The sequence below is a fragment of the Panulirus ornatus genome, chromosome 9 (assembly GCF_036320965.1).
Source record: "Panulirus ornatus isolate Po-2019 chromosome 9, ASM3632096v1, whole genome shotgun sequence".
Classification (NCBI taxonomy): Eukaryota; Metazoa; Arthropoda; class Malacostraca; order Decapoda; family Palinuridae; genus Panulirus; species Panulirus ornatus.
The window spans coordinates 29975289-29999011 of record NC_092232.1 but is presented as its reverse complement, the minus strand read 5'-3'; the positions used below and the strand labels follow the sequence as shown (position 1 = coordinate 29999011).

The 23723-nt window shown below is 40.7% G+C and overlaps 1 protein-coding gene across 1 annotated transcript in view; it reads left to right on the top strand.

Annotated features, from left to right (window-relative positions):
• LOC139750306 (regulator of telomere elongation helicase 1 homolog) overlaps nt 1–23723 on the top strand; it is a 124095-nt gene that overhangs the window by 89682 nt on the left and 10690 nt on the right. Inside the window, exons 16-19 of the mRNA XM_071664946.1 lie at nt 2022–2156; nt 8613–8855; nt 20974–21690; nt 22701–22845. Of these exons, the coding sequence (XP_071521047.1) occupies nt 2022–2156; nt 8613–8855; nt 20974–21690; nt 22701–22845 (1240 nt within the window). The remainder of the gene's footprint in view (nt 1–2021; nt 2157–8612; nt 8856–20973; nt 21691–22700; nt 22846–23723) is intronic.

Genomic DNA, 23723 nt, shown 5'->3' with positions numbered 1-23723 from the left:
CCATCCTTAAGTAAGAAGACTGCTCTAACCCCTTCAAGTGTCACCCCTTTGCTTCATTTCTGCTATCTCCAAAGTCTTTGAAACTCTGTTAAGCCCATTCTCTTCTTTCAGATCACCAGAATGAATTTTGCAGTCCTAGTTCCAATGATGATCTCTCTTAAAGTGACTCATCATTGGTCCTCCTTTCTCAGAGATTTTGATGAAACTTTTGTCATAGTCCTCGACATCTCCGAAGCATTTGGCAGGATATAGCATAAATCTTTGCTTTCTAAACTCTCTTGCTTTGTTTTCAACATCACACTTCTTTCTTTTCATTGATATACAGTTTCCTCTCAGCCTGCTCCATTGCAGTGGTTGTCAGTAGATCGATATCCCCTCCCATTCTCAGGGTTCTTTTCTGTCTGCTCTCTTTCTTCTGTCAATTAATGGTGTTCTTCCTTCTAAACCTCTATCTCTTATGCTGATGATTCTGCTTTACATACTTCACCTCAATTTTCCTTCCCTCCACCCTTCAGTGTACTTGTTCTCTTTCTTGTATTGATCATATTTCCTCTCATTCCGGACCTGTGCAGCATTTTTTATTGTGCTTAGATACAGTTTCTTCATATATCCCTCTCTAAGAATAATTTGTTTTCTTCTGTCCATTTGTAAAACACCACAGTTCAATCCTGTAATGATATGAATATGATGTGCATGACCATATCCTCCTCTTTGTCCTGGAAACTTCACTTAACAAACATCACAAAGCCCACTTCCCAAAAACTTAGAGTGTTGTATAGATGCCATGATTATATTTTCCTGTGAGCTGCTGTGTCACATTACAGGGGTTTTATTTGCCCAAGTAAGGAATATCTCTAACACATCTAGGGTGGCTCACCTCCAACTCTCTATTAATTAGAGTGGAATAATAAGTCTTCTGTTTCATTGATTCCTCTGGCATCACCTCTCTTCAACCTTCCTCTTCTGTAACCTGTGATGTTAATGCTTTTTCTCTACTCTATAGGTATTATTTTGGTAATTGCTCTCATAAACTGTCTGCATGTGTCTTCACCTCTGAAGGTTAAGACCTGTGGCAATGCATTTGACTGCTGCTTTCCACAGCTTCTGCGTTGAGACTAGCCACTTGGGATTGGTTGTTATGGTACCTCCTTCACTCAGACAGATAAGCTGTGGAATTCTCTGCCTTCTTTTCTCTTTCCCTCTTCATACAATCCTTCTTCCTGTAAGAGTCAGTCGACAAGATTTTATGGAGCCTTAATTATTTTCTACTTTTTTTCTTTTTAACCTCCTCCTTTCTCCGGAGATTTTTGATTGGGGCATGCTATTTGCTTGTACCATGTTGGTGACTTAAAATTAGAGATAGATTGATGATTCTATCTTTATGCCATGTACTGCTGTGAATGCATTTCTATAAAGACCTGCACAGGTACCAATTTTATCATCCTTCCATGATGTCAACAGTGATTTAGTCGCTCTAGCAGCTTTGGGCCCTCCAGACCCTCATGTTTTTCTCCCTGTAGAGGGGTACCGCAACCTCCCTCACCACCACCATTCCTTTCCACCTTGGTTACCACAACCCTCCTCACCACCATCACTCCCTCCCTCCATGACTTCCACACCCTCCCTCACCATCATAATTTCCTCCCTCCTTGGTTACCACACCCTCTATCGCCACCACCATTTCCTTCCTCCTTGGCCACCACCACACCCTTTCTCAGCACCATCACTACCTCTCTGACTGGCCACCACACCCAGAAAGGGAGAATGATAAAGTTCTTTTGTCCCAGCCATTAACCCCTCTCTATTTTCCCTCTTCATAGAATATTTTCTAAAAAATGTATCACTCCAGCTTCCAGCAATTCTCTCCTGCCAAGGAAATGGTTGAACTATTGGCAGTTGTGTATGGGATTTAGGTTATACCAGTAGCAACTTTCTTTGCATGTGTGCAGAAAAACAAATAGACAGGACTCCTTTTTTGTAATGAATATATGTAGAGCACTAATCAGTTCATAATTTTTCAGGTATCAGAAGGCTTAGATTTTGCTGATCGAAATGGTCGAGCTGTTATTATCACAGGACTACCATACCCTCCTTTCAAGGACCCAAGGGTTGTTTTGAAACAGAAGTATCTTGAGGAAACCCGTTTGAAATATAAAGTAAGTTGGATTTATATGCAGCTTTGAGTTTTCAGTATCTCTCCCTTTGTTTCATCTGCATCCCTTATTGTACCATTTGTTTTTTCTTTACAAAACAGTCTTATGATTTATACTGTAACTGAAAAGTCTTATGCTAGAGGATTATATGATGTAGAAGATACTGAGAATTCCATTGATGGATAAGAGCATATTTCTTATGAATAGGACGCAGCAAGAAAGTAGGCAAGCAGCATGGTTCAACAGATATCACATAATCAATTAAAGTAGCGGCATACTGTAGAGAAGATGGGAGATGTATAAAAGAAAGAGACAGGAGGTCAAGAGAAAGGTGCAAGAGGTGAAAAAAAGGGCAAATGAGAGTTGGGGTGAGAGAGTATCAGTAAATTTTAGGGAGAATAAAAAGATGTTCTGGAAGGAGGTAAATAAAGTGCGTAAGACAAGGGAGCAAATGGGAACTTCAGTGAAGGGCGCAAATGGGGAGGTGATAACAAGTAGTGGTGATGTGAGAAGGAGATGGAGTGAGTATTTTGAAGGTTTGTTGAATGTGTTTGATGATAGAGTGGCAGATATAGGGTGTTTTGGTCGAGGTGGTGTGCAAAGTGAGAGGGTTAGGGAAAATGATTTGGTAAACAGAGAAGAGGTAGTGAAAGCTTTGCGGAAGATGAAAGCCGGCAAGGCAGCAGGTTTGGATGGTATTGCTGTGGAATTTATTAAAAAAGGGGGTGACTGTATTGTTGACTGGTTGGTAAGGTTATTTAATGTATGTATGACTCATGGTGAGGTGCCTGAGGATTGGCGGAATGCGTGCATAGTGCCATTGTACAAAGGCAAAGGGGATAAGAGTGAGTGCTCAAATTACAGAGGTATAAGTTTGTTGAGTATTCCTGGTAAATTATATGGGAGGGTATTGATTGAGAGGGTGAAGGCATGTACAGAGCATCAGATTGGGGAAGAGCAGTGTGGTTTCAGAAGTGGTAGAGGATGTGTGGATCAGGCGTTTGCTTTGAAGAATGTATGTGAGAAATACTTAGAAAAGCAAATGGATTTGTATGTAGCATTTATGGATCTGGAGAAGGCATATGATAGAGTTGATAGAGATGCTCAGTGGAAGGTATTAAGAATATATGGTGTGGGAGGAAAGTTGTTAGAAGCAGTGAAAAGTTTTTATCGAGGATGTAAGGCATGTGTACGTGTAGGAAGAGAGGAAAGTGATTGGTTCTCAGTGAATGTAGGTTTGCGGCAGGGGTGTGTGATGTCTCCATGGTTGTTTAATTTGTTTATGGATGGGGTTGTTAGGGAGGTAAATGCAAGAGTTTTGGAAAGAGGGGCAAGTATGAAGTCTGTTGGGGATGAGAGAGCTTGGGAAGTGAGTCAGTTGTTGTTCGCTGATGATACAGCGCTGGTGGCTGATTCATGTGAGAAACTGCAGAAGCTGGTGACTGAGTTTGGTAAAGTGTGTGGAAGAAGAAAGTTAAGAGTAAATGTGAATAAGAGCAAGGTTATTAGGTACAGTAGGGTTGAGGGTCAAGTCAATTGGGAGGTGAGTTTGAATGGAGAAAAACTGGAGGAAGTGAAGTGTTTTAGATATCTGGGAGTGGATCTGGCAGCGGATGGAACCATGGAAGCGGAAGTGGATCATAGGGTGGGGGAGGGGGCGAAAATTCTGGGAGCCTTGAAGAATGTGTGGAAGTCGAGAACATTATCTCGGAAAGCAAAAATGGGTATGTTTGAAGGAATAGTGGTTCCAACAATGTTGTATGGTTGCGAGGCGTGGGCTATGGATAGAGTTGTGCGCAGGAGGATGGATGTGCTGGAAATGAGATGTTTGAGGACAATGTGTGGTGTGAGGTGGTTTGATCGAGTGAGTAACGTAAGGGTAAGAGAGATGTGTGGAAATAAAAAGAGCGTGGTTGAGAGAGCAGAAGAGGGTGTTTTGAAGTGGTTTGGGCACATGGAGAGGATGAGTGAGGAAAGATTGACCAAGAGGATATATGTGTCGGAGGTGGAGGGAGCAAGGAGAAGAGGGAGACCAAATTGGAGGTGGAAAGATGGAGTGAAAAAGATTTTGTGTGAATAGGGCCTGAACATGCAGGAGGGTGAAAGGAGGGCAAGGAATAGAGTGAATTGGAGCGATGTGGTATACCGGGGTTGACGTGCTGTCAGTGGATTGAATCAAGGCATGTGAAGCGTCTGGGGTAAACCATGGAAAGCTGTGTAGGTATGTGTATTTGCGTGTGTGGACGTGTGTATATGCATGTGTATGGGGGGGGGGTTGGGCCATTTCTTTCGTCTGTTTCCTTGCGCTACCTCGCAAACGCGGGAGACAGCGACAAAGTATAAAAGAAAAAAGAAATATATATATATATATATATATATATATATATATATATATATATATATATATATATATATATATATATATATATATATATATATATATATATATTTTTTTTTTTTTTTTTTTTTTTTTTTGCTTTGTCGCTGTCTCCCGCGTTTGCGAGGTAGCGCAAGGAAACAGACGAAAGAAATGGCCCACCCCACCCCCATACACATGTATATACATACGTCCACACACGCAAATATACATACCTACACAGCTTTCCATGGTTTACCCCAGACGCTTCACATGCCCTGATTCAATCCACTGACAGCACGTCAACCCCGGTATACCACATCGCTCCAATTCACTCTATTCCTTGCCCTCCTTTCACCCTCCTGCATGTTCAGGCCCCGATCACACAAAATCTTTTTCACTCCATCTTTCCACCTCCAATGTGGTCTCCCTCTTCTCCTCGTTCCCTCCACCTCCGACACATATATCCTCTTGGTCAGTCTTTCCTCACTCATTCTCTCCATGTGCCCAAACCATTTCAAAACACCCTCTTCTGCTCTCTCAACCACGCTCTTTTTATTTCCACACATCTCTCTTACCCTTACATTACTTACTCGATCAAACCACCTCACACCACACATTGTCCTCAAACATCTCATTTCTAGCACATCCATCCTCCTGCGCACCACTCTATCCATAGCCCACGCCTCGCAACCATACAACATTGTTGGAACCACTATTCCTTCAAACATACTCATTTTTGCTTTCCGAGATAATGTTCTCGACTTCACATGTATATATATATATATATATATATATATATATATAATATATATATATATATATATATATATATAATATAGTAACCAGACAGCTTATGAAAAGATCAATAAATCATTATATTAATATCAAGAAAAGAAAATGAGAAAAAAGTTGAACTTGGCAAATTATGTTTACATAACAAATGAATAAACTGAAGGTCTTAGAGGTAAAGGTTGTTGATACAGAAAGTAAGGATATGAGAAACTGAATGCTCAGCACCAATCTCTGTTCACAGTTGAGGAATTGTCATCACAAACAATAGCTATATTCCACTTGCATAAGAAATGTCAAATAAGCCCACCTTCAACACAGAGGCTTATGATTAGTTGTAAAGATAACAGGTGCTGCTAAGTCAAATTACATTTTACATGTTTAGTGATTTATTCTATTTCTGAGATAACAACAACAGTTATATAGGTGCATACACCAAGCAACATGCCAAATTATTCAGCTTTACAAATAAGAATTTTTTACATTATTTTGAAATAGTTGTAGTCAAATTACAGCTTTTTGCATTTTTAGTGATTAATGCTATTTCTTGGGTAAGAAGGATAGTTATATGGTTACATACACCATGCTAAGTTATTCAGCTTTACAAAGCAAAATAAATTGTACCTTAATTATTTGAGTATGATTGTAAAATGATAAACAAAGATTGAAAGATTTTAGTGACAGATTCCTGCAGTGGAGTCACTAAGAGAATCTTTTGCTAAACTTTTTTCAGTCTTTGTTAATAATTTTACAAATATGTGAATTTTAAGTCATTTGCTTAACTGATTAACTTGACATGGTTTTTGTGCCTATCTGACTATTGCTTATGTAAGAAATAGCATAAATTCTTAAATATGCAAAGAGCTTTAATTTTACTTAGCAGTGCCCATTGTCTCTACAGTCTATAATAGGCCTCTGTGTAGAAGTGGGTGGTGCTTATCAGAAAAATGCAAGTAGTAGTACGAAAGGAGGATGACCAAAAGTTTATACGGAAGTATCAAAAATGTATGGGTGTGGTCGTATGTGAATGAAATGTTTGAAATGTTTAGAGAAAGACTGTTAAAGGTTGTAGAATTAGTGATTAGAGACCAGTTTTTGAAATATAGGTATAAAAAGTGAAATGATGGATGGATGAAATTAGAAATATTGAGGAAGAGAAGAAAAATGCATATGTTAGATTGCTTGAATGGAATGTACCAGTTGAAATTTAGCAAAGGAGGGAGGATGAATAAAAGATGTGTAAGTAAAATGTTAAGAAGCTGATAGAGGAAAGCAGAGTAGTGGTTAGCATTCCTGACCGTAACGCATGCATGGGCCACCCAGGGTCAAATGCATAGGTTTGAATCCTGGTTGCAGCAGTCAGTCCACACCCCTAGTCGTTGGTCGATAAAATAGGTACCTGGCTCAGGCTAGGGTATATGTATATATAGCATTAATGGGATGGCTTTGATTAGGGCCTCAGCTGCCTATGCTTTCTCAGCTAACATAAAAAAAAGGGGATGAAGATTTTGGAAGAAAGTTGAGTGAAAAGTATAGGGAAATTTGGATATTTTACTGGACACAGGTGAAAAAGAAAAGAGGTGGAGGTAAGAGTGGAAATGCTGATGTGAGAAGTAAGGATAGGGAGTTGCTGAATCAAAGGAAGAAACTGAAAGGAAGATGGAAAGAGTATTTTGAAGAATGTTGAATGTGGTTGAAGGTGAAGCAGCAGTTGTTACATGGGTGAATATGGAGGATGGAAGGGAGAGGATACAAGTGCAAGGGTCTATGGCAGGAAGACAGATGAAAAGGACTATAATGAGGCTGAAGGTATGAGAGGCACCCAGAGTGAGAGAAAGTGTGATAGAGTGGATGCATTTGATATGTAATTTAGCATAGGAACAGATGGCTGTGCCTTAGGATTGTGTTAAAGCTATTATTAATCCTTTATTCTAAGGAAAAGGTGCTAAGGATTTATGTAGCAATTATCGGGGAATTAATTTGTTAAGCATACCAGGAAAAGTGTATGCAAGAGTGCTGATTGATAGAGCATTGGAAGTGACTGAATGAAGAATAAGTAAGGAGCAAGTTTTTTTTTTAGGAAAGGTAGGGGATGCGTGGATCAGATTTTTGCGGTGAGAATGACTGTTGAAAACTATCTAGCAGAGGTTAAGAAGTTGTATGCAACATTTATGGATCTGAAGAAAGTGTGTGACAGAGTTGAGTGGAATGCTTTATGGGATGTGAAAGCCTATAAAGTAAAAAATGCATTTATAAGAGTGGATGGGGAGTTGAGCAAAAGTTTCAATGTGGGTGTGAAGCAGGGCTGTGTGATGTCACCATGGACTTTTAACATATGTACGTATGGATGGAGTGATAATAGAGATGAAAGCAAAACTAGGGAAATGGGGTGTAGAGATGGATTGTTGTGATGAGGTATGGTGGCTAGTGACAAGCCTGTTTGTAGATGATACTGTGTTGTTTTTTGAGAGTGAAGAGGAGTTGTAGGAGGTTGTAAGTGTGTTTTATAATCTGTGAAAGCATAGGCAATTGAAGGTAAATAAGAGTAAAAGCAAGATAATGGTGTTTGAGAGGAAACAGAGTGAAAATATAGATTTTGCAAAACCTTATAGGATGAAAAAAAGGTTTAAACTGTGTTTTAGATATGAGGAAGAAAGACTGGAAGGGTTGAGCAAGTTCAGGTATTTAGGAACTATTTTGGCTAAGTTTGGTGATAGGGAAGGAGAGATGAGGGAGACAGCAATACAGGGTAGAAGAGTCATTGGGTCCCTTATTAGAGTATTGAAGGATAGAGGTATATTTATGGAAGTGAAGAAAGGATTAAGGGACAGCTTAGTCTTCCCAAACCTGACCTATGCAGCCAAAACATGTATATAGAATGAGTCACAGAGGTCAAGAATCCAGGTTGTTGAAATGAGCTATTTGAGAGGAGCATATGATATGACTAGATGAAATGGCGAAAGAATTGAGGGGGTGTATGAGAGATGTGTAACAGGGAATGCAAAGGAATGAACTGTTGAGTGATAGAATGGGTGAAACGTGATATCTTGAGGTAGTTTGGGCATCTGGAAAGAATGCAAGATGGGGAGTTTACAAGGAGAATATGTGATAGTACAATTAAAGGGGTTGGTGTGAGAGTGATAGATAGTTATGAGGTGGTGGTCTCAACATACATTTTCAGATATTGTCAGATTTTTTGAAACATGCGTTTTAGCTGCTTTGAAAAGTAGGGCATGCATTTGTTTTTGGCACTTGTTTTATATTCGCTGTTTTTGCCAAATAGTAATAGTTTTGCTTTTGATTGATTTCAGAAAGGACTCACAGGTCAGGCTTGGTACCAGTTGGAGGCCTCTCGTGCAGTTAATCAAGCTATTGGTCGAGTCATTCGACACAAGGATGACTTTGGAGCAATAATTCTTTGTGACAGCAGATTTGCTGTGTCTGGTTTTAAAGCACAATTGTCAGCTTGGGTTAGACCTCATATAAACATTTACAATGTATTTGGCCCTGCAATGAGGGACATCATTCAGTTCTTCAAAAATGCTCAAATTTTGGTATGTTATATTCATGTATTTTTCATTATGCAGCAATGTTTAGCATGAAAAGCTGCTTATGTATCTTTGTTATTCGGTCACAATAATTCTGCTGTTGCATTGTTGTGGAATCATTGTTGACTGTTGTCTTTGAACAGTTGGTTTTCATTCTCTAACTTTTCCTTTTCCTTGGAAGAATGCATTGATACATCCAATCCCTTAAAAGGGTGACCATTCTGATCCCTCTAACTATTGTCCTATTGCTTTGACATTAGATATTTCCAAAGTCTTTTTGAATCCCCTCCCAACTCCCATATCCTTAAACACCTCAAAAATCACAGTCCTTTCTCTGATCACCAGAGTGGCTTCTGTAAGGTGAGATGCACTAGTGATATTCTTTCCTATCTTACTAATACTTGGCAAGCTGCTGCATCACATGATTATTGTGTGGCCATTGGCAACTCAAGGGTGGGCCTTTTTTTGATACCTGCTTCTTTTGCATGCCTATCAATTCATTATTTATATTTATACTTAATCGCCATCTCCCACATTAATGAGGTAGCGCAAGGAAACAGACGAGGAATGTCCCAACCCACCCACATACACATGTATATACATAAACACCCACACATGCACATACATACATATACATTTCAATGTATTCATATTTATTATACTTTGTTGCTGTCTCGCGTTAGTGAGTTAGCACAAGGAAACAGACGAAAGAATGGCCCAACCCTCCCACATCCACATGTATATACATACTCGTCCCACACGTACATATACATATCTATACATCTCAACGTATACATATACATATATACACATGTACATAATTCATACTGTCTGCCCTTATTCATTCCTGTCACCACCCTGCCACACATGAAATGACACACACACACACACACACACACACACACACACACACACACACACACACACACACACACCGCATGTGCGTGAGGTAGCACTAGGAAAAGACAACAGAGGCCACATTCTTTCACACTCAGTCTCTAGCTGTCATGTATAATGCACCGAAACCACAGCTCTCTCTCTAAATCCAGGCCCCACAAAACTTTTCATGGTCTACCCCAGACGCTTCACATGCCCTGGTTCAATCCATTGACAGCACGTATACATACACATTCATTTATTCTATTTTTAGTATACTTAACTACCGCCTCCCACATTAGCTAGGTAGCTCAAGGAAACAGACGAGGAATGGCCCAGCCCACCCACATACACATGTATATACATAACTGCACACACATGCACATATGCGTACATATACATTTCAACGTATACATACATATACATACACAGACATATACATATAAACACATGTACATATTCATACTTGCTGCCTTCATCCATTCCAGTCGCCACCCCGCCACATGAAATAGCATCCTCCTCCCAGTGAGGTAGCACCAGGAAAGACAAAAAGGCCATATTCGTTCACACTCTGTCTCTGTCATGTATAATGCACCAAAAGCAAAGCTCCCTTTCCACATCCAGGCCCCACAGACTTTTCCATGGTTTATCCCAGACACTTCACATGCCCTGGTTCAATCCATTGACAGAACCTCAACCCCAGTATACCACGTCGTTCCAGTTCACTGTATTCCTCGCACACCTTTCACCCTCCTGCATATTCAGGCCCCGATCGCTCAAATCTTTTTCACTCCAACCTTCTACCTCCAGTTTGGTTTCCCACTTCTCCTTGTTCCCTCCACCTCTGACACATATATCCTTTTTGTCAGTGTTTCCTCACTCATTCTCTCCATTTGTTCAAACCATTTCAACACATCCTCTTCGGCTATCAATTCATATGTAATCTAATAATGCCCATGACCATCTCTCCTACTCACATCTGTATAGTTGTGTATATCTCACTTTTTAAACTAGGTGTTCCAATCACCAGTCTTTTTTCAGTACACAACTCCACAAGCTCTTCAACATTTCCATTCATAACACTGAATACCCATGCTCACCAGTTATACCCTCATCTGCTACATTATTTACCTTTGTATTTAAATCACCGATCACTAATACCTTGTCTTGTGCACCATATATATATGTTATCTATGTTATTCTTGATCACAGCTTCCTGCATCAACGAGGTAGTGCCAGGAAACAGATGAAGAAAGAATGACCCATCCACTCATATACACACATATACACATACACGTACATACACTTACATATACATATCAACATATACACATATACATACACAGACATACATATATACACATGTACATATTCATACTAGCTTGCGTTCACCCATTCCCTGCACCACCCGGCCCAACAGGAAACAGCATCACCACCCCCTGCATCAGCAAGGTAGCACCAGGAAATCAGACAAAAAAAGACCACACTCATTCACACTCAGTCTCAAGCTATCATGTATAATGCACCAAAACCACAGCTTCCTATCTATATCCTGGCCCTGCAAACCATTCCATGGTTTACCTAAGATGTTTCACATACCCTGGTTCAGCCCACTGACAAGACATCATTCCCAGTATACCACATTGTTCCAATTCACTCTATTCCTTGCACACCTCTCACCCTCCTGCATTTTCAGGCTCTGATAGCTCAAAATCTTTTTTGCTCCATCCTTCCACTTTCAATTGGACATATTTATGTATTCATTTATTATATTTGATTGCCATTTCCCCACATCAGTGAGGTAGCGCTGGGAAACAGACGAAGAAAGACCTATCCACTCATATATACAGGTATATACATACATGCACATACACGTACATATACATATGTATCCATATCAACATATGCACATATACATACACATACACAGACATTATTATGGGTGAAGGCAAGCAAATATGAATATATACACATGTACACATTCATACTTACTTGCCTTGACCCATTTCCTGTGCCACCCCACCCCACAGGAAACAGCATTGCCACCCCCTGCATCAGTGAGGTAGCGTTAGGAAAACAGACAAAGAGGCCACATTCGTTCACACTGTCTCTAGCTATCAGGTGTAATGCACTGATACCACACAGACCTTCCATGGTTTACCTTAAATGTTTCACGTGGTCTGGTTCAGTCTAATTCACTCTATTCCTTGCACGCCTCTCACCCTCCTGCATGTTCACAATCTTTTTCACTCCATCATTCCACCTCCAATTTGGTCTCCTGCTTCTCCTTTTTCCCTCCACCTGTGACACATATATCCTCTTAGTTAACCTTTCCTCACTCATTCTCTCCATATATCCAAACCATATCAACACACCCTCTTCTGCTCTCAACCACACTCTTTTTATTACCACACATCTCTCTTACCTTATCATTACTTACTTGATCAAACCATGTTGCCCTCAAACATTTCATTCCACCCTCCTTTGTACAACCCTATCTATAACCCATGCCTTGCAACCATATGATATTGTTGGAACCACCATTCTTTCAAACATACCCATTTTTGCTCTCTGAGATAACATTCTCTCTTTCCACACATTCTTCATTGCTCCCAGACCCTTTGCCCCCTCCTCCACCGTGTGACTCACTTCAGCTTCCATGGCTCCATTCGCTGTTAAGTCCACTCCCAGATATCTAAAACACTTCACTTCCTCCAATTTTTCTCCATCAAAACTCACATCCCAGCTAATTGGTCCCTCAACCCTGCTGAACTTAATAACCTTGCTATTATTCTTATTTACTTTCAACTTTCTCTCTCACACACTTTTCTAAACTCAGTCACTAACTTCTGCAGTTTCTCACATGAATCAGCCAACAACAATTGACTCACTTCCCTGGCCCTCTCATCCCCAACACACTGCATACTCATACCTCTTGCATTTTCCTCCCTAACCACGCCATCCATGAATAAAGTAAACAACCACGAAGACATCACACACCCCTGCCACAGACCATTTATCACTGGGAACCAATCACTCTCCTTTCTTCCAGCTCGTACACTTGCCTTACATCTTTGATAAAAACTTTTCACTGCTTCTATCAGCTTACCTTCTACACCATATTCTCTTAAGACCTTCCACAAAGCATCTCTAACATTCCTGTCATGCCTTCTCCAGATCCATAAATGTCACATACATGTACATCTGTGCTTTCTAAGTATTTCTCACATACATTCTTCAAAGTAAACATCTGATCCACACATCCTTTACCACTTCTGAATCCATTGCTCCTCCCCAATCTGATGCTCTTTACATGTCTTCACCCTCTCATTCAGTACCCTCCCATACAATTTTCCAGGTATACTTAACAAACTTATGCCTCTGTAGTTTGAACACTCACTTTTATCCCCTTTGTCTTTGTACATTGGCACTATACATGCATTCTGCCAATCTTCAGGCACTTCACCATGAACCATACATACATTGAATATCCTTACCAACCAATCAACAACACAGTCACCCCCTTTCTTAATGATTTCAGTTACAACGCCATCCATGATCGCTGCCTTGCCAGATTTCATCTTCTGAAAGGCTTTCTTCACCTCCTCTCTTCACCAAACCTCTCTCCCTGACTCTCTCATTTTGCACTCCACCCTGACAAAAAAAGAAAAAAAGAAAAAAACTACACCTGCCATTGTCATCAAACACATTCAACAATCCTTCAAAATACTCATGCATCTCTTCACTTCTACATTACCTGTTCTCATTTTCCCTTTTGCTCCTTCACCAATGTTCCTATTAGTTTTCTTGTCCTTCTTACATTACCTACCCCTTCCAAATCGTCTTTTTATTCTCCATAAAGTTTAATGATACTCTCTCATCCCAACTCTCATTTGCCCTCTTTTTCAACCCTTGCACCTTCCTCTTGACCTCCTGCTGCTTTCTCTTATACATCTCCAAGTCATTTGCACTCCTTCATTGTAAGTATACTGTCCATACGCCTCCCTTTTCTCTTTGCCTAACAACTTTAGTTCATCCCGCCACTCACTACCCTTTCTAATCTGTCCACTTCCCTGGGGATAGGTGAGAAAGAATACTTCCCACGTATTCCCTGCATGTCGTAGAAGGTGACTAAAAGGGGTGGAAACAGAGGGCTGAAAATCCTCCCCTCCTGTTTTATTTTTCCAAAAGAAGAAGGGTGCTAAGTGAGGATTTTTCCTTTTAAGGCTCAGTCCTTTGTTCTTCATGCTACCTCACTAATGTGGAAAATGGTGAATATGTATGAAAAAAGAAAGATATATATACAAGCAGAAATGATAGGGGATAGGGGAGAAAGAATACTTCTCACGCATTCCTCACGTATCGTAGAAGTTGACTAAAGGGGACGGGAGTGGGGGCTAGAAACCCTCCCCTCCTCGTATTTTTACTTTCTAAAAGGGGAAACAGAATAAGGAGTCACGCGGGGAGTGCTCATCCTCCTCGAAGGCTCAGATTGGGGTGTCTAAATGTGTGTGGATGTAACCAAGATGAGAAAAAAGGAGAGATAGGTAGTATCTTTGAGGAAAGGAGCCTGGATGTTTTGGCTCTGAGTGAAAAGAAGCTCAAGGGTAAAGAGGAAGAGTGGTTTGGGAATGTCTTAGGAGTAAAGTTAGGGGTTAGTGAGAGGACAAGAGCAAGGGAAGGAGTAGCAGTACTCTTGAAACAGGAGTGGTGGGAGTATGTGATAGAGTGTAAGAAAGTAAAGTGTAGATTGATATAGGTAAAACTGAAAGTGGATTGAGAGAGATGGGTGATTATTGGTGCATATGCACCTGGGCATGACAAGAAAGATCATGAGAGGCAAGTGTTTTGGGAGCAGCTGAGTGAGTGTGTTAGTAGTTTTGATGCACGAGACCGGGTTATAGTGATGGATGATTTGAATGCAAAGGTGAGTAATGTGGCAGTTGAGGGAATAACTGGTGTACATGGAGTGTTCACTGTTGTAAATGGAAATGAAGAGCTTGTAGATTTATGTGCTGAAAAAGGACTGGCGATTGGGAATACCTGGTTTAAAAAGAGAGATGTACATAAGTATACGTATGTAAGTAGAAGAGTTGGCCAGAGAGTGTTATTGGATTACGTGGTAATTGATAGGCGCATGAAAGAAAGACTTTTGGAAGTTAATGTGCTGAGAGGTGCAACTGGAGGGGTGTCTGATCATTATCTTGTGTAGGCAAAGGTGAAGATTTGTAGAGGTTTTCAGAAAAGAGGAGAGAATATTGGGGTGAAGAGAGTGGTGAGAGTAAGTGAGCTTGGGAAGGAGACTTGCGTGAGGAAGTACCAGGAGAGACTGAGTACAGAATGGAAAAAGGTAAATACAAAGGACGTAAGGGGAGTGGGGGAGGAATGGGATATATTTAGGGAAGCAGTGATGGCTTGTGCAAAAGATGCTTGTGGGATGAGAAGCGTGGGAGGGGGGGAGATTAGAAAGGGTAGTGAGTGGTGGGATGAGAAAGTAAGATTATTAGTGAAAGAGAAGAGAGAGGCATTTGGACAATTTTTGCAGGGAAATAATGCAAATGAGTGGGAGATGTATAAAAGGAAGAGGCAGGAGGTCAAGAGAAAGGTACAAGAGGTGAAAAAGAGGGCAAATGAGAGTTGAGGTGAGAGAGTATCATTAAATTTTAGGGAGAATAAAAAGATGTTTTGGAAGGAGGTAAATAAAGTATGTAAGACAAGGGAACAAATGGGAACTTCAGTGAAGGGGGCTTGGGGAGGTGATAACAAGTAGTGGTGATGTGAGAAGGAGATGGAGTGAGTATTTTGAAGGTTTGTTGAATGTGTTTGATGATAGAGTGGCAGATATAGGGTATTTTGGTCGAGGTGGTATGCAAAGAGAGAGGGTTAGGGAAAATGATTTGGTAAACAGAGAAGAGGTAGTAAAAGCTTTGAGGAAGATGAAAGCCGGCAAGGCAGCGGGTTTGGATGGTATTGCAGTGGAATTTATTAAAAAAGGGGGTAACTGTATTGTTGACTGGTTGGTGAGGTTATTTAGTGTATGTATGACTCATGGTGAGGTACCTGAGGATTGGCGGAATGCTTGCACAGTGCCATTGTACAAAGGCAAAGGGGATAAGAGTGAGTGCTCAAATTACAGAGGTATAAGTTTGTTGAGTATTCCTGGGGAATTACATGGGAGGGTATTGATTGAGAGGGTGAAGGCATATACAGAGCATCAGATTGGGGAAGAGCAGTGTGGTTTCAGAAGTGGTAGAGGATGTGTGGATCAAGTGTTTGCTTTGAAGAATGTATGTGAGAAATACTTAGAAAAGCAAATGGATTTGTATGTAGCATTTATAGATCAGGAGAAGGTATATGATAGAGTTGATAGAGATGCTCTGTGGAAGGTATTAAGAATATATGGTGTGGGAGGAAAGTTGTTAGAAGCAGTGAAAAGTTCTTATCGAGAATGTAAGGCATGTGTACGTGTAGGAAGAGAGGAAAGTGCTTGGTTCTCACTGAATGTAGGTTTGCGGCAGGGGTGTGTGATGTCTCCATGATTATTTAATTTGTTTATGGATGGGGTTGTTAGGGATGTGAATGCAAGAGTTTTGGAAAGAGAGGCAAGTATGCAGTCTGTTGTGGATGAGAGAGCTTGGGAAGTGAGTCAGTTGTTGTTCGCTGATGATACAGCGCCGATGGCTGACTCGTGTGAGAAACTGCAGAAGCTGGTGACTGAGTTTGGTAAAGTGTGTAAAAGGAGAAAGCTGAGAGTAGATGTGAATAAGAGCAAGGTTATTAGGTACAGTAGGGTTGAGGGACAAGTCAACTGGGAGGTAAGTTTGAAGAAAATCTGGAGGAAGTGAAGTGTTTCGGATATCTGGGAGTGGATTTGGCAGCGGATGGAACCATGGAAGCGGAAGTGAATCATAGGGTGGGAGAGGGGACGAAAGTTCAGGGAGCATTGAAAAATGTGTGGAAGTCGAGAACATTATCTTGGAAAGCAAAATTGGGTATGTTTGAAGGAATAGTGGTTCCAACAATGATATATGGTTGCGAGGCGTGGGCTATAGACAGAGTTGTGTGGAGGAGGGTGGATGTGCTGCAAATGAAATGTTTGAGGACAACTTGTGGTGTGAGGTGGTTTGATCGAGTAAGTAATGAAAGGGTAAGAGAGATGTGTGGTAGTAAAAAGAGTGTGGTTGAGAGAGCAGAAGAGGGTGTTTTGAAATGGTTTGGTCACATGGAGAGAATGAGTGAGAAAAGATTGACCAAGAGGATATATGTGTCAGAGTTGGAGGGAACAAGGAGAAGTGGGAGACCAAATTGGAGGTGGAAAGTTGGAGTGAAAAAGATTTTGAGTGATCGGGGCCTAAACATGCAGGAGGGTGAAAGGTGTGCAAGGAATAGAGTGAATTGGAACGATGTGGTATACCGGGGTTGACATGCTGTCAATGGATTGAACCAGGGCATGTGAAGCATCTGGGGTAAACCATGGAAAGTTGTGTGGGGCCTGGATGTGGAAAGGGAGCTGTGGTTTCGGTGCATTATACATGACAGCTAGAGACTGAGTGTGAACGAATGTGGCCTTTGTTGTCTTTTCCTAGCGCTACCTCGCGCGCATGTGGGGGGAGGGGGTTGTTTTTTCATGTGTGGCGAAATGGCGACAGGAATGAATAAAGGCAGACAGTATGAAGTATGTACATGTGTATAAATGTATATGTCTCCCGCATTTGCGAGGTAGCGCAAGGAAACAGACGAAAGAAATGGCCCAACCCACCCCCATACACATGCCTTGATTCAATCCACTGACAGCACGTCAACCCCGGTATACCACATCGCTCCAATTCACTCTATTCTTTGCCCTCCTTTCACCCTCCTGCATGTTCAGGCCCTGATCACACAAAATCTTTTTCACTCCATCTTTCCACCTCCAATTTGGTCTTCCTCTTCTCCTCGTTCCCTCCACCTCCGACACATATATCCTCTTGGTCAATCTTTCCTCACTCATTCTCTCCATGTGACCAAACCATTTCAAAACACCCTCTTCTGCTCTCTCAACCACGCTCTTTTTATTTCCACACATCTCTCTTACCATTACGTTACTTACTCGATCAAACCACCTCACACCACACATTGTCCTCAAACATCTCATTTCCAGCACATCCATCCTCCTGCGCACAACTCTATCCATAGTCCACGCCTCGCAACCATACAACATTGTTGGAACCACTATTCCTTCAAACATACCCATTTTTGCTTTCCGAGATAATGTTCTCGACTTCCACACATTCTTCAAGGCTCCCAGAATTTTCGCCCCCTCCCCCACCCTATGATCCACTTCCGCTTCCATGGTTCCATCCGCTGCCAGATCCACTCCCAGATATCTAAAAACTTCACTTCCTCCAGTTTTTCTCCATTCATACTCACCTCCCAATTGAATTGACCCTCAACCCTACTGTACCTCATAACCTTGCTCTTATTCACATTTACTCTTAACTTTCTTCTTTCACACACTTTACCAAACTCAGTCACCAGCTTCTGCAGTTTCTCACATGAATCAGCCACCAGCGCTGTATCATCAGCGAACAACAACTGACTCACTTCCCAAGCTCTCTCATCCCCAACAGACTTCATACTTGCCCCTCTTTCCAAAACTCTTGCATATCATTAAATTTTAGGGAGAATAAAAAGATATTCTGGAAGGAGGTAAATAAAGTGCGTAAGACAAGGGAGCAAATGGGAACTTCAGTGAAGGGCGCAAATGAGGAGGTGATAACAAGTAGTGGTGATGTGAGAAGGAGATGGAGTGAGTATTTTGAAGGTTTGTTGAATGTGTTTGATGATAGAGTGGCAGATATAGGGTGTTTTGGTCGAGGTGGTGTGCAAAGTGAGAGGGTTAGGGAAAATGATTTGGTAAACAGAGAAGAGGTAGTGAAAGCTTTGCGGAAGATGAAAGCCGGCAAGGCAGCAGGTTTGGATGGTATTGCAGTGGAATTTATTAAAAAAGGGGGTGACTGTATTGTTGACTGGTTGGTAAGGTTATTTAATGTATGTATGACTCATGGTGAGGTGCCTGAGGATTGGCGGAATGCGTGCATAGTGCCATTGTACAAAGGCAAAGGGGATAAGAGTGAGTGCCCAAATTACAGAGGTATAAGTTTGTTGAGTATTCCTGGTAAATTATATGGGAGGGTATTGATTGAGAGGGTGAAGGCATGTACAGAGCATCAGATTGGGGAAGAGCAGTGTGGTTTCAGAAGTGGTAGAGGATGTGTGGATCAGGTGTTTGCTTTGAAGAATGTATGTGAGAAATACTTAGAAAAGCAAATGGATTTGTATGTAGCATTTATGGATCTGGAGAAGGCATATGATAGAGTTGATAGAGATGCTCTGTGGAAGGTATTAAGAATATATGGTGTGGGAGGAAAGTTGTTAGAAGCAGTGAAAAGTTTTTATCGAGGATGTAAGGCATGTGTACGTGTAGGAAGAGAGGAAAGTGATTGGTTCTCAGTGAATGTAGGTTTGCGGCAGGGGTGTGTGATGTCTCCATGGTTGTTTAATTTGTTTATGGATGGGGTTGTTAGGGAGGTAAATGCAAGAGTTTTGGAAAGAGGGGCAAGTATGAAGTCTGTTGGGGATGAGAGAGCTTGGGAAGTGAGTCAGTTGTTGTTCGCTGATGATACAGCGCTGGTGGCTGATTCATGTGAGAAACTGCAGAAGCTGGTGACTGAGTTTGGTAAAGTGTGTGGAAGAAGAAAGTTAAGAGTAAATGTGAATAAGAGCAAGGTTATTAGGTACAGTAGGGTTGAGGGTCAAGTCAATTGGGAGGTGAGTTTGAATGGAGAAAAACTGGAGGAAGTGAAGTGTTTTAGATATCTGGGAGTGGATCTGGCAGCGGATGGAACCATGGAAGCGGAAGTGGATCATAGGGTGGGGGAGGGGGCGAAAATTCTGGGGGCCTTGAAGAATGTGTGGAAGTCGAGAACATTATCTCGGAAAGCAAAAATGTGTATGTTTGAAGGAATAGTGGTTCCAACAATGTTGTATGGTTGCGAGGCGTGGGCTATGGATAGAGTTGTGCATAGGAGGATGGATGTGCTGGAAATGAGATGTTTGAGGACAATGTGTGGTGTGAGGTGGTTTGATCGAGTGAGTAACGTAAGGGTAAGAGAGATGTGTGGAAATAAAAAGAGCGTGGTTGAGAGAGCAGAAGAGGGTGTTTTGAAGTGGTTTGGGCACATGGAGAGAATGAGTGAGGAAAGATTGACCAAGAGGATATATGTGTCGGAGGTGGAGGGAACGAGGAGAAGAGGGAGACCAAATTGGAGGTGGAAAGATGGAGTGAAAAAGATTTTGTGTGATCGGGGCCTGAACATGCAGGAGGGTGAAAGGAGGGCAAGGAATAGAGTGAATTGGAGCGATGTGGTATACCGGGGTTGACGTGCTGTCAGTGGATTGAATCAAGGCATGTGAAGCGTCTGGGGTAAACCATGGAAAGCTGTGTAGGTATGTATATTTGCGTGTGTGGACGTATGTATATACATGTGTATGGGGGGGGTTGGGCCATTTCTTTCGTCTGTTTCCTTGCGCTACCTCGCAAACGCGGGAGACAGCGACAAAGTATAAAAAAAAAAAAAAAAAAAAAAAATATATATACGTTGAGATGTGTAGGTATGTATATGTGTGTGTGTGGACGTGTATGTATATACATGTGTATGTGGGTGGGTTGGGCCATTCTTTCATCTGTTTCCTTGCGGGAGACAGCAACAGAGTATAATAAATAAATAAATGAATAAATATTGAAATGAAAAGATATATCCTTGAGTATAAGAATGCAGGATTATATAATAATCTCAGCAGATCACCTGCTCATGCACTAGTTCATGCACAAAGCTGTTTGATAAGTGTTTAGACGTAGTACTGTACAAAGAAGTTAAGATAATTATTGGTTATCAAAGATTGGTCGGCATTTTTCATGTGTACTTGAAGCTTCCTAAAAGCTAAGGATTATTTCCCCTTTTTCCTGCATGTGAGAGAAGTTTCTGTAATTGGCCCCTGCTTTTATCTTTCAATTTTTGTTAGAGAAGTCATGAGGATTGAGCTTACATGCATGTCTTTACAGATGTTTACAGAGTTTTCTGAACCAATCAGAGAAGCATGCACACAGGTACCCATACACGTTTTTGGGGTGAAGATTGACTGTGTACCAATGATATTTTTTAGTCTCTAACCCAGAACTGATTTGTTTATTTATGTTTTGTAACAGTTACCACAACCAGATGTTAAAAGTAATGGTCAGCCAGCCATTAGCATCAAGTATGAAACTCCAGAAGTCAAAGCACTACCTCCTGTTTCTGTTCAAGCCTTCCAAGCTGCACCTTCTAGACCTGTGATTTCTGACTCTACAAAAAAGAAGATGGTAGAGGCACTTAGCAAACAGCCTGATTATGATGATGTATGGTCCAATATGAACTACACAAAATCTGGTATTACTAAAAAGACTTGTAATGGGGATGGATCAGTATTTACTGCTTTAGAACAAAAATCTTCAGTTGTTAATTTTAATTCTTGCAGCAGTTTACCACAGGGCTCATCAAATTATGACACTATCAAAGTTAATAACAAGAAAAGAAGAATAAGAATTATACCCAAAAGTAACTCAGAAGACTCTGTAAGTAATGTTGAGAAACAAAGAAGTCAAAATACCCTAACCCATATTTTGGAGCCTTCAAACCAGACAGAAAGTAGCTCTCCAGAGATGCTTGGGTTAGGGATGTCTAGTGGGTCACAAGAGAATATTCTTTGTGGTCAGGGTGAGATCCCACACTCATCTGCATCCACTGGGGCACAAAAAGCAGCTGGTAATAGTGGCAAGGATATAGTATCCTCAAGAGCAGAGACATCACTGACAGATGGGTCTTCTTTGAGTAAGGAAGGCAGAGGTGACAAGAAGATAAATTCAATTGCTGCTTACATAAAAGATGTAAGTGAATTATCAGTTTAATTTCTTAGAAAATAGCTTATATCATCAGTTGCATTTTCAGCTCATTTCACAGTAAAACATTCAGACAGGCTATCATTTGCTGATATGAAATTGTAAAGCAGATGGTTATTAATCTTTGCAGTGTTCCAGTGTGATTACTAAATTCATGTGACTATAGGAAGAAGAATGAATTTTTCCTTCCAAATATCAAGCTTATTATAGTTTTATTTTTTGTATAGATTTGAACCTAGATTACATATCTTATAATCTGAGGTTAGATATTGTGCAAATTATTTCAAAATGGTTTTATATGGGCTTACCTGCTCTTCACTAGGAATTGGTTCATGGAACATAAGTATATACAGATAGCCCCTGACTTACAAGGGTTTGACTTACGATTTTTTACTTTATGATGGTACGAAAGCGATATGCATTCAGTAGAAACTGTTCTTCTTTGAATTTTGAATTTTAATCTTTTCCTGGGCTAGTGATATGTGGTATGATACTCTCGCTTTGCAGCGAGCCACAGCTTCTAGTCCCACGTGATTACGAATGTAAACAGCCATTACTCTACAGTGTACTGTGTTGGTAGCATTTTTTTTATTTTGTGTTTGTTGATTTTGTCCAATTGTAGGGTAATGTAAGTGTTCTGAGAATGTTTAAGGTAGGCTAGGCAAAGCTATGATGTTCGGTAGGTTAAATGTACAGTATTGAATTTATTAAATATATTTTCGACTTACGATATTTTCAACTTACGATGGGTTTATCAGAATGTAATCCCATCATTAGTTGAGGAGCATCTCTCTGCAGTACTGAAAATAGCCATCATGAGATCATGCAGTAGAAGAGAGTTTTATCTCCAGAATTGATGGCTCCATGCTACAAATACTTTAGTTGAAATTTGCCATTAAAATGTTGATAGAATACTTTTGTCATATTTCATTTCTTAGCTTGTTCATTAAAATATACTTTTATGAGACATTAAGAATTCTCATGTTTTCATCATGCAGGTAAAGTCAACATTAAGTAAAGCACAGTATGCTGACTTCTCTACAGCAGTAAAGAATTACAAGAAGAACAAGAATTATGGGGAGGTAGTGGGTATATTATCCTCCCTGTTTATTGATAACCCTGAACACCATCGACTCCTCAGAAGTAAGTTTATTTGCATCCCTTTTTCTCATTTAAGAAAATGTGTTTTTGGTTCATTGATGAACTGTAGTTTTGAGTAAGCCATCAACTTCAGACAGCAGTGCTGTTGATTTTGAGACCCTGAAGTGATCCCTCTTCTCTCCAGGGAAAACTGACTTTTCTAGGTAGTGTGATGAGGTGTGAAACCCCATACATATTTACCTCTGATACCAATAATTACAAAAAATTGGTTTCAGGCTTTGTGTGATGTCGATGACAACGAACGCAAAGAAAGGCATCTTGGCGACTCCATGATCCATGAACAGCTGGAAGAATTCTGCACCAGAAACCCTTCATGCTGTAAACATTTTTATTTTCCAGGTGCCAAATTGGATGATGTTGCCAGTGCTGTCGATGATGTTTTTGTTGGCACTAACATTAAAACACTTATCCATCATGTAGGTAATAATGATGTACTGAAGGAGAGATTGGAGGAGCTGTTGGAGAAATATCACTGGGTCATTCAACGTTTTCAAGGTAAAACTAATAACATGATTTCAGGAGTTCTACCCAGGATCAGCACCAGGAATGCCTTCTTTAGTAGGGCATTCAGTGTAAATAATAGATTAGTGAATTTCTGTGTTCAAGGAGTTAAACTTGTGTCAGCATTTCTACATGCAGTCTGATAAGTTTATGAAGGATGGACTACACCTGAATGAAGTGGGAGCTGCATGTTTTGGATGGCTCCTTACTGAGTCTACACATGCACTTTGATAAAAAACATAGCTTATGTGGAGCAGACCCATTCCCCTCTGTAAGTACTTTTCCAATTAGGTCTCAGTTTTGTATTTTTTATTTTGATGCTTAGAGTACACGAAATAGTCTCAGAGTTAGTGACAACA